Source organism: Pezoporus wallicus, unplaced genomic scaffold, assembly GCF_028554395.1.
Source record: "Pezoporus wallicus isolate ANWC-B61680 ecotype Strahan unplaced genomic scaffold, APGP_CSIRO_Pwel_v1 contig_14703, whole genome shotgun sequence".
NCBI classification, from domain to species: domain Eukaryota; kingdom Metazoa; phylum Chordata; class Aves; order Psittaciformes; family Psittacidae; genus Pezoporus; species Pezoporus wallicus.
Genome location: NW_026635616.1, coordinates 1685725 through 1700287, shown reverse-complemented (window position 1 = coordinate 1700287; position 14563 = coordinate 1685725). Strand labels below are relative to the sequence as shown.

The window sequence follows — 14563 nt, the reverse complement described above, 5'->3', positions numbered from 1 at the left end:
CCCTTCAGGAGCCTTCTCTTCCCCAGGCTGACCCAGCCCAGCTCTCTCAGCCTGGCTCCAGAGCAGAGCTGCTCCAGCCCTCGCAGCATCTCTGTGGCCTCCTCTGGAGTTGCCCCAAGAGCTCCACGTCCTTATGCTGAGGACACCAGAACTGCAGCCAGTGCTGCCGGTGGAGTCTCATGAGAGCAGAATAGAGAGAACAGTCCCCTCCCTTGACCCACTGGTGATGCTGCTTTTGATGCAGCCTAGCACACGTGTGGTTTCTGGGCTCAAGCGCAGAAACTTGAGCTGGGCCGTGTTGAGCTTCTCACCAGCCAACACCCCCAAGTCCTCCTCCTCGTGGCTGCTCTCAATCCGTTCTCTGCCCAGCCTGTGTTTGTGCTTGAGATCGCCCTGACCCAGGTGCGGGATCTTGTACTTGGCCTTGTTGAACTTTATGAGGTTGGCATTGGCCACCTCTCAAGTGTGTCAAGGTCCCTGTGGATCCCATCTCTTCCCTGCCACGTGTACCCAGCTCTCCTGAGCTGTCTGTCATTAATCTAATGGTCCCTCACTGTAAATTCCTGTTCCCAGCCCAGCTCTGCACTTCAGGTTTCCATCTTGCTGGCAGCTGTCTTTCCCACTTCCTTTCTCTGTGTCGTATTCACTGCACTGGTGGAGCTACCTTACAAGAAGTCTTGTGCCTTAAATGGTAGATGGGTTTACAGAAGCTTAAACTGATTCCCATTACTTTTTCCCCGGGAGGTGGAGGATGAACATGAATTGTGCTCAGCGCTCACCACTTGAAAGGTCAGCATCCTCCTGGGCTGGATAAAAGCCTGGCTTGTGAGGACAGTACTCTTTCCTGGAAGGGAACCAGTATAGCACTCACAGCTGCAGATGTACCCATGGCTTTTTAGATCCTCTCTGAAGTGGTGCTGTTTCCTCTGCCTGCCTGCCTCAGTGTTTGCTTCGGGACTCGTGTCTTCTCTCCTTGTCCTGTTGCTGTTAGGACTTCTGTGGATGACTTGGTATGTGGTGTCAGGACTTCTGTGGAGTTAAGGAGAGTGCCTTGGGAAATGGTCTTACCCCTGTACCTGGTATATGCTGGACTTGCACGGTGATACATCCTAAGACATGTGCTGCTTTGCTCCTTGACCTGATGCTAGGAGCAATGGAGCTGTTAGGAGCATCTTAGCTGCCCAGATCCTGTTGTACTGCAGTGGGGCTTGAGCATTTGCCTAACTTTAGGAAGGGAAATAACACGTTGATTGCCTTGTTAAAGTTGGGTGTCCATGAAGGCAAGCATAGAATCAGCCAGGTTGAAAAAGCCCTTTAAGCCCATCCAGTCCTACCATTCCCCAGCCCTGCTCAGGCCACCACTAACCCATGGCACTGAGGCCTCGTCTCCACGGTGTGTGAACACTTGCAGGGATGGTGACTGCAGCCCTGCCCTGGGCAGCCTGTTCCAATGCCTGAGCACCCTCTGGGGCAGGAATTGTTCCTCAGCTCCATCTAAACCTGCCCTGGGGCAGCTTGAGGCCGTTTCATCTTGTCCCATCCCTTGTTCCTTGGGAGCAGAGACTGACCCCACCTCACTACTCCCTCTTGTCAGGGAGTTGTAGAGATCAAGAAGGTCTCCCTTGAGGGATGTTATTCCTTCATGGGGCTGTGTGGCTTGTGTTCATGCCATCTGAGCATACCTTCTCTTGCAGTTGTCCTTGGCAATTTGTTCTCCCGCTGCCAGGCCAGTTTCCATCAGAGCTGGAAAGTCATCCACACCTGCCAGTGTGTTTTTCTGGGAGAGGTGTTCCTCTTTGTAAGGAATCTGCTTCCAGCGTGGTGACAACAGGCGCCTTGTATGAGGTGACAAGTGCTTCTCTGAGCAGCTTTCTGTGACGTGAAAGGCCACGCTTGCTCCAAGACACAGTTTGTATTTGCAAGTTAATCAGGCAAGATGCTGGGCGCCTCCAGTTGCTCTTAAAGCTGAGGCTGTTCCCAGAGCTGTGATTTATTGGTATTAAACCTATTGCTTATAATACAACAGCTCAAAGCTGAAGAAAATACTGCAGGATCTTTGGCATCCTCTCTTCGAGAGAGCAGTGGCCGGACACAAAGAAACTGAGCACTAGATGAAAATTGAATATTCATAAATCCATGCAAAAGTGTCTTAAAGCAGCTGGGGCATATTAATGAGCTTTTCTATTATGGCGTGAGGTCTGGATATTAGAGATTGACTGTCAGCATTGCTGTGATGCATAAGAAAATCAAAATGCTTGGCTGCGCTTGGAAGGAAGGGCGTAAGTTCTGTAGGAACTTACAACGTTAAGAGGCACGGGCTTACTTCAATGCAGTATTTACAGTCTCTCTTAAGGAGAAGTCACTGTTAGCTATGAACCTGCTTCTGGGCTGCCAGACACCCTGTGGGCTTGTCTAGACTACAGATAATGCTTTTGAAAGTGTGAGGCTTGTGTTGGTTGTAGCAGTGTGAGGCAGGGTGGTAGAGATGGGATCCTGCAAACTGTGTGTGGTGTTCCTGCTGTACTGACAAGCTGTGTCTGAAAGCATGTCTGTGTTTAACCTTGGCTGAGTTTGTTGTATTTGCACAAGCCCTGGATTTGCAGGTGTAGCTACATCCACCATAGGAGTGCTTTGCTAATAGAGAATGCAGGTATCCTGACCCAGGGTGGTGTCCTTCACATAGGCTTAGTAATGTGCCCTTTTGCAGTAGGTAGGTAAAGGGCCCCCTGTGGAGTTCAGCTCCGCATTTGAGTGTTTCAGACCCTGATGGGGCTGGTTTTCCTTTCCCCGTACAGGATTCTGCTGGCAGAACCTATGTTACAGTGCAAGTGGCTTGATAAAGAAATGGTGCCTTTAACTGAAATGAGCGTTCTTTACTTCCAAGCTTAGATCATGTAAGAGCTTTAAGAGGGGGAAAAAACCCTGTATTTCACTAATGAGTGTGAATTCAATACCAACGAGCTTTCATTGCTGGCTTTACAAGGAGCAATAAGCCCTCTGCAAGCTTCTGTTCTAGCATGCAGGCATGAACCACAAGGAACAAATATCTTTGTCCCCCACAGAGTATCTGGGGAGGGTGTAGATAGATGCAGTGTTGTGCTGCTCCCTCCAGTGCCAACTGATCAGTGGGACCTCTGAAGCAAAACCTGATGTCTGGGGCTTTGAGGAGCTGTAACACAGCTCAGAAGCCGCTCTGTGAAGATGCAGACACATTCAGTGACTGCAAATATAATGGGTAATCAATTGTAATAAAAGAGTGTGATAGAAGCAGTCACGTGGGAGCGATGCAACCAAAGAACAGTAAAGGGGGGACAGAAAATAACCCTGTTTCAACACACCACGTTAGTAAGGAACCCTAGTGGGGCTGTAAAGAAAAATGGGCTTGTACCATTTGCAGACAATAGACTGCGGAAAGCATTTGAACATCTGGTGCTCTCTCGCACAGAGGGAGAACGTAACGGATATGGTGCTATGTTCAGCATGTGGGAGAAGTGCCTTTAACACTGAAACAATCAGGTTTTGAGAAGAATCACGAGAGCAGTAGCTGCTCTCCTGTTTTATCTCCTGTTGGTGCCTTTTCACTTCTCTCTTGCCTTCATTGGGAGGAATAAAACTGGCAGGAGCCTTAGAAAAACTTGGGGGAGGGGGGGTTCATGGGCCTCATGTGAGTGCAGGGGGCTGGGGAAGGAGAAGTTTGTTGAAAACGTGATAGAGGATCTCACTAACAGGAATTCTGTTTGAGTCTGTAGACAGAGCCTTTCTGGTGAAGATAATGGACAACCTCTCCTGGTCATCTCTGAAGTGACTCCAGTGTGATGGGTGCCAGCTGGTGAGATCCTCTAGGTTTGGGCATGCTTAAAAAGGTTTGAAGCTTTTTCTAACCTAGATATGAAGTTGGGTGCCTTAGTGAAAAATCTGGGGGCCAAAGGAATTAATGGTTCTGCAGATGCTGCCATTTGAAACAAGGTCATCCTAGACAGGCAGAACCAACTCCAGGGGACCCCTCTTACTGCAGAAAGCAAGAAATCCAGGTGGGCTCCTGAGAACACTGAACTGTGTGTTGAGTAAGTGAGTCAATGGACAACAAAATGTCACCATCTGCCAAGGTTTAGATCACAAGGGAGGAGCATGCAGCTACGTTTGTTGGAGGCAGAAGTGTTCACCATGGTCTGCAATAGAGCTCTGCCTGGCAGACTTCACACAGTGGTGTAAATGCCACAAAGAGGGAAGCTATGAGATGCTTATTTTTGCCTGCAGCAGTCTCCCTTGAGTTACTGGAAGAGCTGGGCTGCCCCATGCTTACTGGAGTCTTGTGGAGAAGAGGGACTTTGGGCTAGTTCCCAGCTACACAATGTCATACGGCAGAAAGTACTGCATTAGCCATAGACATGGAATCTTTTTGGATAACTGGAAAGATTGAAGGAAAATCCCAGAAATGAACCCTGCTCAGATTTGATGCTGGATATTAATTCTTCTCTCTCTTCCCCTTCAGTCTTCATTCACAAGTTTAACCATGCAGACCTTCTGGTCATGATTACCAGCTGAGACAGAGAGGTAGGAGTAAAACAAAGGAGGGACAGGACAAGTCAAAGAGTGCTTGTAAGGAGTTATTTTCAGGTGAGCTGGATGCTCTGTGGCCTGTCCTAGATCACCTTGAGAACTGACAAGCAACCTCAAAACCATTAAGGAACCCTGATGGGGCTGTTATCTGCACTTTCAGGGTAAATAATAGGCATTGTGGATTTAATTTGGCACAGTTTGTTTCTGATACTTTCCTTCTGTGAGGATATAAGAGCTTTTGTCAATCCAGGGAGAGGTTGTGGATGTGGTAATTCTTTGCTATAGTATTTCTTTTGGCAGCCTCCAGATAAGGCAGGGTCCTTGAGTCTAAATAAAACTATTGAACATAAGGACATAAGGTGGAAAGCAGCACCTAGAAGGTGGTATTTAAGCAAGAGCTTACTCTTGCCCAGCAGAGTTTGTCAGTTGAGGTCTGCATTCTCTGTCCCAGGTCAATGTTTTTTCATTAATGGTACGGACAGTGGTACTGTTTGCTAATAGATGGGCTTTGTGGTCCAGGCTGGGCAAGGTGACAAGGCTTTGCAAGGTGGAATTGGGTTTCAGAGTGATCTTGGAGGGTAGGAGAGAGCTGGGCTTGAACAAACAGCAGGTAAATTAGTAAGGGCAAATGCAGAGGGGGGTTTAGGGAATAGCCAGCTGTGGGAATACTCAGTGGAGAATGAAAGGCTAGTTTTCCAAAGAAGGAGCTGATCTTAAAAAGATTCTCAACCAACAAAACCCCAAACCCCCAAAATACTCAGTGTGGGTCAACAGGGAGCAGCACACTGGGTTGGTCACAAAGTTATCCTGAAAGCTGGATTCAGAAGAAATTGCTCTGTTTGTGGTGTTGTGGGCTTAGCTGGAGGACTGCGAAATGAGGGTCAGTTGTGAGAGTTCAAAAGGAAAGGAACAAACATTGCCCAAGGGCTGAAAACCAGGACCCTGAGGGGGAAGATTTGGGGTAAGAGAGGGAGGGATTAAACAAAATGAAGCTCATGTTTACAGAGGAGAGAGTAGATTCCAGCCTGTTGCAGATAGAAGTGTGTGTTGCAAGAGCACAGGTAATAAATGGTCTCGGAGCCCACTGTGGATAGCAGAAATAGCTTCTGATTTAAATAGCAAAAAAGGAATGAGTTAGTTTGAATGTTAGGGGACCTTCTTAGATGCAAGGTTAAGTATAGGATGGATTAAGTGGTGGGTTCTCAAGCCTTTGTGAAACTGGTTAAAAGTAGGTTGGAAAATTATCTGTGAGGAGTGATTTAGATTTGGCTTATGCTACCTTGGGCAGAGCAGTGGCCTGGGGATTCTCCAGAGGCTCTGCTTCCAATGCAAACATGGGGTTTAAAGCCATGCTTCATTTCAAGCTTGTTAGAAGTGGAATAAAAGCTCTTGGTGGCTGTTGAGCTGGGTCACCCTGTGGTCTGTGCTGGAAACACAGAATAAAAGCAAACCATTTGCAGAGTGTTCCCAGCCCTTTGGGGTGGCTGTGGGAGAGCATGACCTGCCCTGTGGTGCAGGTGGATGCCCGTTTGCTGATCACTGGTGCTGCCTCCTCACTGACGCTCCCCTTGCACAGACCCTCATCACTGTCACGGTCCCGAGGCCATGGCTGTCTCCGAGCTGCCACGTCCTGGGTGGCCCCTGAGCTGCAGCTCCCGGGCCTGCTTTGAGCAGGAGGTGGGACAGGAAGGCTGCCTGGGATCCCTTCTGAGCCTGGCTCTCCTGGGATGCTGTGTGAAGGGAAGGGAGGGCTGCTGCTAGCCTCAGAAGTGCCAGCCACAGTGCTCATGCGTGATTTTTAAGCAAGCAAAATGCCTTTCCTGTTAGATTTAAATCTGTCTTAATAACCATGTAGCATCCTGGAGAGCTTTGCTTCAGAACCAGCTTGTATGTGGCTTGCGTGCCTTAAATATGATTCAGTATTCCAATAGAATTTTAGAATCACTCATTTTGGAAACGACCCTCAAAATCAGAGAGTCCAACCATAAACCTAACGCTGTCAATTCCACCACCCAACCGTGTCCCTAAGTGCCACATCTGCTTGTCTTTTAAATGCCTCCAGGCATGGTGACTCAACCACTTCCCTAGGCAGCCTGTTCCAGTGCTTGACAGTCCTTTCAGTGAAGGAAGTTTTCCTTATATCCAGTCTGAACTGCCCCTGGCACAACTTGAGGCCATTTCCTCTCATCTTGCTGTTTGTTACTTGGGAGAGGAGGCATTCACCTTGCTACCACCTCCTTTCATGTACTTGTACAGAGTGCTAAAGGCTCCCCCTCAGCCTCCTTTGCTGTGACAGGTAAGTCAGTAGTAATTTGACCAGTCATTCTGACCCATTACTTTGAAGACTTCTTTCCTGGCTGTGGAGCCATTAATGTTGTCTCCATGCTGACAACACCCTGAAATCATGACAGCAGTGAGCTTATACAAGCGTTAGGAGACCTGATGCTGCACATGGTGATGAGGCAGCTCCAGTGTGGTTACTGTGTTTGCCGGCTGACTGGCAGCAGGGCCAGTGTGGAGGAGATGTAGAGGAGGTACAAGGAGGTCCCATGGACCATGCCAACCATGTCCAAGGTTACCATCACATAAATATCTTAAAGCTAAATAGCTTTACAACGTGAGCTTCTGATGCACATTAATAATCATGGCATCAGGGAATTCAATGGATTGTCTTGTTTGTGGATGCCTCCCATGCATCATAGAATAATTAGGGTTGAAAAGGACCTCAAGATCATTCAGTTCCAGCCCCTGCCATGGGCAGGGACACCTTCCCCTCGAGCAGGTTGCTCCAAGCCCCTGTGTCCAGCCTGGCCTTGAACACTGCCAGGGATGGGGCAGCCACAGCTTCTCTGGGCACCCTGTGCCAGTCCTCAGCACCCTCACAGGGAAGAGCTTCTGCCTTAGATCTAACCTGAACTTGCCCTGTTTCAGTTTAGCTGCATTGAAAGCAGTGTGACCAGCAGATCGAAGGAGGTGATCCTGCCCCTCTACTCTGCTCTCGTGAGACCCCGCTTGCAGCACTGTGTGCAGTTCTGGTGTCCCCAACATAAGAATGATGTGGAGCTGCTGGAGCACTGCAGAGGAGGCCATGAGGATGATCAGGGGCTGGAGCACCTCCTGTATTGAAGACAGGCTGAGAACATTGGGGCTGTTCAGCCTGGAGAAGAGAAGCTGCGTGGAGACCTCAGAGCAGCTTCCAGTGTCTGAAGGGGGCTGCAAGGATGCAGGAGAGGGACTTGTGCACGTGATACTTCCCTGGACGAAGACAGGGCTTTGCAGTGGCAACTGCTGTGACCAGCACTGAGGAGCTGCTGTGGGGGATGAAGGGCCCCCCTTGTGCACCCTCTCTTGTGCTGCTCCATGCTCCCGCAGTGGGGTTTCTGTGGCTGGTGGGGAGCGTGGAGGATGCAGGCTAGTACTGATCTGTCTCCTGTGCTGCAGGCAGAGTGTAAAGGCAGGTGTTTACAAATGAAAAGATAATTTCCAACTTGGAAAAATGGGACACGGAATAGCTGTGACAGGCTGTAATAGCAGTGGAAGCTGTACTGCCATCTACACTCAGCGTGAGGCTTAAAATGCATGAGGTAGGGAAAACCAGATCTTAATGGGTTTGGATGTGTATTTCCATCATTTTGTCTAATACGAATATTTTTATCATTTAATGTGATGTTTCCTTAGAGTAGGGATCTGTTCACAAAGCTCTTCTCAGGGAAAAGATATAGTTAAGGAAGACTTCCGAATAGAAGTCATCCTTTGTTTGGATTTTTAGCTGCTTTTTTGTGTGTGTGATTGAATGTTTTTCAGTCTCCTTCCAGTATTTCTTTATACTCTCCCAGATTTTGGGAACAGGATGCCCCTGTGGAAGGGGATGGGATACCTGATCGGTTGTTAGTCTGGCATGACAGCTTTCTCAGCTGGGCTGAGATTAGGTACTTGTTTCTTGTCACAGTGTTGTCCCTGTCACGTAACTCTACTCCGAAGGCTGAGTCTGGATTGTAACTAAACCTTGTGAATTTGCAAGATCCTGGGCATGTGTAGTAGCTCTGCAGGGCTTTGTGTTACAGTCTGCAGTGATGCTCACAGAGTGGCTGGGAGAGGCAGAGGGGACTGCATTCCTCCAACCCATCTTCAGGGGCCACAAGGCACTGGGATGCCAAACACCCTTTTCTTTTAATATCTCTTTTTTTTCAGTCACCCTACAGAAGTCAACAGGGCTCTGGCAAGTTGCTGAAGAGGAGAATCAAGTTCACCTGCACTTGCTGAAATAAGAACCTGTGTTCTTATCTCTGTGGCCCTCAGTGTACCAGAGGACCCTTTGTTTCCTGCCAACTGCTCTAACTGGAAGGTCTGAAAACTGGTTTTGTTTCTGTCCTAGGTTAATGGAGACAGCAAAAGAAATGACCAGGGAGTCTTTACCTATCAAATGCCTTGAAGCAGTTATCCTGGGGATGTATCCTTTCATACTCCTGTGACTTCTCCCACTGCAGTGCTGTTTAATGTGTGTCCTTCCCAGGTGGTGTTTGAGATGGTTGCAAGCCAAAGGTGAGTGCCAGCAGCTCAGGGAACTGCTGTGGTACTGATCAACAAGTGGCCCGATTGGCTGGGCTTACAGGTAGGAGCTTGGATATCCTATGCCCAGCCCACAAGTGTCATGCTCTGCCTGTGCCAACCTAGCCTCCTGCCCTGGTAATCTGTGTGATGTCAGGATCTGACCCAAGGTGCCCAGATAAGTATCTGTCTACACAATCCCTATTTTGTTTGTTAGTATATGGCTGCTGGTTATTGTTGGAGCTTGGTAATACCTGAGGTACACAGGTTTTGTCCTGTTTGTCTAGTGTTTACACAGCAAAGTCATGTTAGTTTTTGTCTCTCACCCCTGTGCTTTGTGTATGTGTATTGTCACAGACTGGTTTGCGTTGGAAAGGGCCTTAAAGCTCCTCCAGTTCCAACCCCTGCCACTAGAGCAGGTTACTCCAAGCCTCGTCCAACCTGGCCTTGAGCACTGCCAGGGATGGGGCAGCCACAGCTTCTCTGGGCACCCTGTGCCAGCACCTCAGTACCCTCACAGGGAGGAACTTCTGTCTTAGATCTAACCTAAATCTATCCTCTTCTAGTTTGAAGCCATGCAGTTAAACATTTAAGCTTTACCTTAACGTAATGCTTGCTTCCTGTTCAGTCTCAGAAAAAATCCCAACAATATTTTCATTTAGAGACTGACTTGCTTCCTGACCCATTTGTGCTGTCACTGATAAATCAACCTCCATCATCCTAAAGCTCTACAGAAGGGCAAGGCAGGGTTACAGGAATAATCATATGCTGGATACGTCGTCCCACAACTGATTCAGTTTGATTTAAACCAAAAACCAGCCCAAAAGAAACCCCAAAGCAAATCAGCTTCTGGCATGTCCCTGTGGCATTTTGCTTGGTGCTGCTGCCCCCTCTCGTGGGTGAAAGACCTGGCAGAGCCTCACAGGTAATGCCCAGTGCGGATTCAGTCATAGAATCACTGAATGGTTTGGGCTGGAAAGGACCTTAAGATCATCCAGTTCCAACCCTGCCATGGGCAGGGATGCTTCACAGCAGACCATGTCACCCAAGGCTCTGTCCAACCTGGCCTTGAGCACTGCCAGGGACTGAGTTCATGAGAAGGTTCATGAGAAGGGGTGGCTGCTGTGCGGTGGGAAGGGGACATAGGCTAAGCAAGAGTGTCCTGTCTGAGACTTGGGGCCAGAATTAGTCCCTGCTGCACTAGGAGGTCTGTGGGGTGCACTGGGTGCTGCTTGCAGCTGTGCTCAGCTCCCCAGTATGCCAGGGATAAGCTTCAGGTCTCAGTCTGGAAGGTGGCTTTGGCTGACAGGGTCTGCATGCAGCTACAGGGATGTGGATCCTGGGGCTTGCCTCAGCAAGAGACTTAAATCAATGCGCTCCCAGAAACAGAAATGGTGTCAGTGGATGTGTGGTGCTTACACTTGTGTTGGGGCTGTTTCCCAAACTATATGGGGGAAGTAATCCCTGGGTAGAGTTGATGCTGCTCTGCATGCAGTGTAGCTTCTGGTGCTGTATTTCTAGCAATGGCCTGGTTATTCCACATACCGCATGAGCAGAGGGTGATTAGTGGTGTACAGGTGAAAGTATGCTTGCTGATCTGAAAGTTTTGACTGTTTCCTCTTCCTTTGGAAAGAGGGATTTGTTCAGCTTGCCTCAAACCTGACTTTAGTTCATTTTCATTTTGAGGGGAAGAGCAGCAGTTGAAAGTTATGGTTTATGCTCTTTGGTGTCATCTGGGGTTTCTTCAGACTTTCAGGATTTGGATGAATCTCTCTCTAGGGGCTAAAAGTGGTTTGTTTGGTTTGTAAATTGAGAAGGCTTAAACCTGTCCCATACCTTTCCCTGTCTGTCTTGCTATGCCTTCTACTTGCTATCTCCTGTGTGAGAACAGGGACTGTCTGCTGGGGTGCTGGTCCAGTAACAGATGTGTGAAAGACCCATGCAGTATACAACCTAAGTACTGTACTTGAGGTTTGGGTACACAGAGTGTAGCAGTGGTGACTGGACGTGCCTTCTGAAGATGTGTGCTTTGGAAGTGGTTGATATGAAGCCTGTGCAGAACATCCTGGTGTTCCCATGTGGGTTTTTGGAAGGCATCTTTGTAACTTCCTGTGGGGAAGTTTGCTGATTTTTCTCAGCCTGTGAGAATCTGATCTTCAACACTGCCCTCTGGATGCAAGGCACGGTGAGGCCAGCACTGTGACTTGCTTCCCAAGCTCAGGCAGTGCCGGATGAGAGATGCGCTTACCATCTCCTGAGTGTCAAACCAATGTCTTCACATGCGCCTGAGCTGAGCATCCCTGTGTGCATATATGTTAACCTCTGGTTCCCTCCTCCTGGGAATAAGGTGCTGCTTGTAATCTGTGTGCTGGCAGGCTTTGCTGTGTTGCTTGGATACTGGAAAGAGCACAGCCTGCTAGAGCAGACCCTTGGTGTGAGCCTTCATTCACAGGCTGACTAGTGCAGAGCAGCTTAGCGAGATGTCATTTTAATTGAGCTGCTTGCTGGCTCCGTGCAATTGCCTTTTACTAAGTGACTTCTTATAGAATGCCTCTGTAATCCCTCTTGGTGCAGAATTAAGTTTTGCATAATTGCCTTGCACTAGATCTTACAGCATTTGTATAGGGCAGTGACTTAAAATACCTGCAGCACCCTGTCTGAAAGCTGGTACAGATCTTGCAGTGTTATTTTGCAGCAGTCTGCTCTGTGTAGCTGTCTGAACAGCCTTGATGTGTGCCTAGTGTCAGTGCCTGACCCGAGGCAATCCTGCTGTCTTCCCCAGGGCATTTCCCAGTTCAGCTGTAAATCAGCTGAGTAATGGTGCGTTCAGCCCGTTCTTTCTGAGCAAGGATCCAAAGGTCTTGTGCTCAGGAAAGGGAATAGTAAACCAAAATGTGCCAAGGGAATTTTATCCATGCTCTATTCACTTACTTAAAATAGCGAGAGCAAAATAGCAGAGGGGGAGAGGGAAGTGGCACAGTTCATCCATCCTTGGGGAGTTTCACAGAGCATGTCTCTGTCGGGTGAGCACAACTCACTCCTGTTGCCTTCAGCATGCTTCTCCCAGTTCACATGAGGTAGTGTAGCGTATTAGACCTCCCCCTGTCCAACAATATCATTAAATGAGGCAGAGAAGTGCTGCAGGAGGGAGAAGTTATATAATAGGTTCTGCACTATCACTTCTGCGCATTTAATCAGAGGGTGATGTCTGTCAGCGCTGGAGACCTGGGCCCATCCTGCTCCTCCTGCCTAGCAGGCACACATCTTGGCTCAGCACTAGTGTTTTCGGTAGAGGAGAGTTTCTTGCAGTCATTGCAGGATACTGATGGTCCCCACAGTGCCCCTCTGCCTCCTGCAGGCTTGTGCACAGCTCGAGCCACTCGCTAACCGCAATACTGGCAAGGAGGGTCCTGCTGAATATCTACAGCCCCTCTGGTAGCTGGGAGGAGCTGGTGTGTTTCAAGCTGCTGTGAGCTCTGCAGGGCCTGGCTGCACTGTCTTACCTTTGGGCTTTTCTCCTATGGGGCTCTGAGGAGGAGGGTCTGCCCATGTCCCCTGCCCCTGGGGGTCCCTGTTGGCGCTGCAGGTACGGCTCTCCTCACCGATGCTAGCGCAGCCCTTGCTGCCTGTCAGCTTGGCCAAGGCACCAGGTTTCTTTCCCCCAGCTAAACTGCTGAACTGGTGTAGACACAGATGGGCTGAGGTCCTTGCAGCGTGTCCCTTGCCTCCTGGTTCAGCTGCTGCGGTACCTAGCGGTGGTGGGAAAGCTGCTGGTGGCCAGTTACCTGAGCTCATTAGCCATAGGGAGCCAGAGGCTGGCTGGTGGGTGCTGTCAGCTGCTCAGACCTAGTGCCAGAACTGTTTGGAGCCCGGAGCCACACAGCTGCTGCATGGAAAGATCCTGCTCTGATTATTTATTAATAAGAGAAAACAAAGGCAGGAGAGAGCACTTGTTCTAAAAGTTGCTGCTGGCAAATAAACAAGGTGAAGGGCTTCAAGTCTCTCTTCTGACTGGGAACTGCTCTGTGCTCTGCAGTGGGGGCACCTGTGTAGGGAAAGATGCACTGTGGGAGGAAGATGCTGAGACTTCTTTGTGGGATCCTTTTGATTTTAGAGCTCACCAGGAGATGGGGAATTAAAAGCCCCCAACCCCACACCACAGAAGGGCATTGATTGAGTCATCGTGTGAATGCTCAGGTTTAAAGGAAACCCATCCAGATCACAGACCCACAGAAGGGTTTGAATTTGAAAGTACCTCAAGATCTTCCAGCCCTCTGCCATGGACAGGGACACCTTCCACTCGAGCAGGTTGCTCCGAGCCCCTGTGTCCAACCTGGCCTTGAACACTGCCAGGGATGGGGCAGCCACAGCTTCTCTGGGCACCCTGTGCCAGTGCCTCAGCACCCTCACAGGGAAGAGCTTCTGCCTTAGATCAGATTTAGATCTCCAAGTCTTGCTTCTGTTTGCATCTGGGATCTGAATGTCTCCCAGGTATCCAAACTAGGCTGTGCATGGGCCTGGGTGCTGAAGGCAACTGTGAGAAGTTCAACCTGTGGCTCAGAGGATGCTTGTGTTGACTTGCAGGTCTGTAGGATCTGCATGCTGGCAGTGGGAAGTATGTCCCTTTCTGCAGGCTGTCAGCAGTACTGGTGTGCTCAAGAAAGCCTTCTTGTTAACAGAGCCATGCTGGTTCACCCAATGGCCTGCTACCCCTCAGCATGTTGTATGTTTTGGGCCCAGTTCTCACACTCCTTTGACCTGAACCTGTCGCTTTCAAAATCAGTCTCCTGGGGTTAAGAGGGCAGAATTCATTGCCTAATACACACATCCCTGGTTGGCATGTGTTAGTGTCTCTGTGGGGTGAGAGAAATTGAGGTTGAAGGGCTAATATGAGGCTGCAGAAGAGCAGGGTTTAGAACCTGCAAGGGATGGGGACATGCTGTACAGCCCATTCCTGGGAGACCCTGGGGGAGCTCCAGGTATTGTCCTTGTGTGTTTCCTGGACGTGGGGGAAGAGGAGGGATACCAAGGCAAGAGGTGGCCAGCCAGAAGGTTGGTGTCCCTCTTGTGTGATCTCCAAGGTGATCAGCATCTCTCAGTGCTGTTTTTCTGCTGCTTTGATGTACACGAAGACCCAGGATCAGGAGGCCACAGAGCTTTTGTTTGCAGCTGCTTTTGCCCTCTCCTGCTCTGCGCTGCTTCTCTATTGTGGCATGTAATTTACTCCCTGACTCTCCATCCTGCAGTCAGAGTCCCAGCTCAGAAGGGTGATTACAGCTGCGGCGTTGCTGTGTCGTTGCCTTTTGTTTGCCACAATACAGCTCTCCTTGGGCAGAGCAGAAAGGAGAAGAAATAATAATGATGCATGGATGGAGAGGAAGATCTGACATGCCTTTCCAGCCCATTTGCTGTGTATTTCATCTCGGGTGGGGACTCTCATTAACTAGTCACTCAG

At 49.3% G+C, this 14563-nt stretch overlaps 1 protein-coding gene across 1 annotated transcript in view; it reads left to right on the top strand.

Annotated features, from left to right (window-relative positions):
• Positions 1-14563, top strand: part of VASH2 (vasohibin 2) — a 37213-nt gene that overhangs the window by 8727 nt on the left and 13923 nt on the right. The window contains exon 4 of the mRNA XM_057397054.1: positions 8936-9010. Within this exon, the coding sequence (XP_057253037.1) occupies positions 8936-9010 (75 nt within the window). The remainder of the gene's footprint in view (positions 1-8935; positions 9011-14563) is intronic.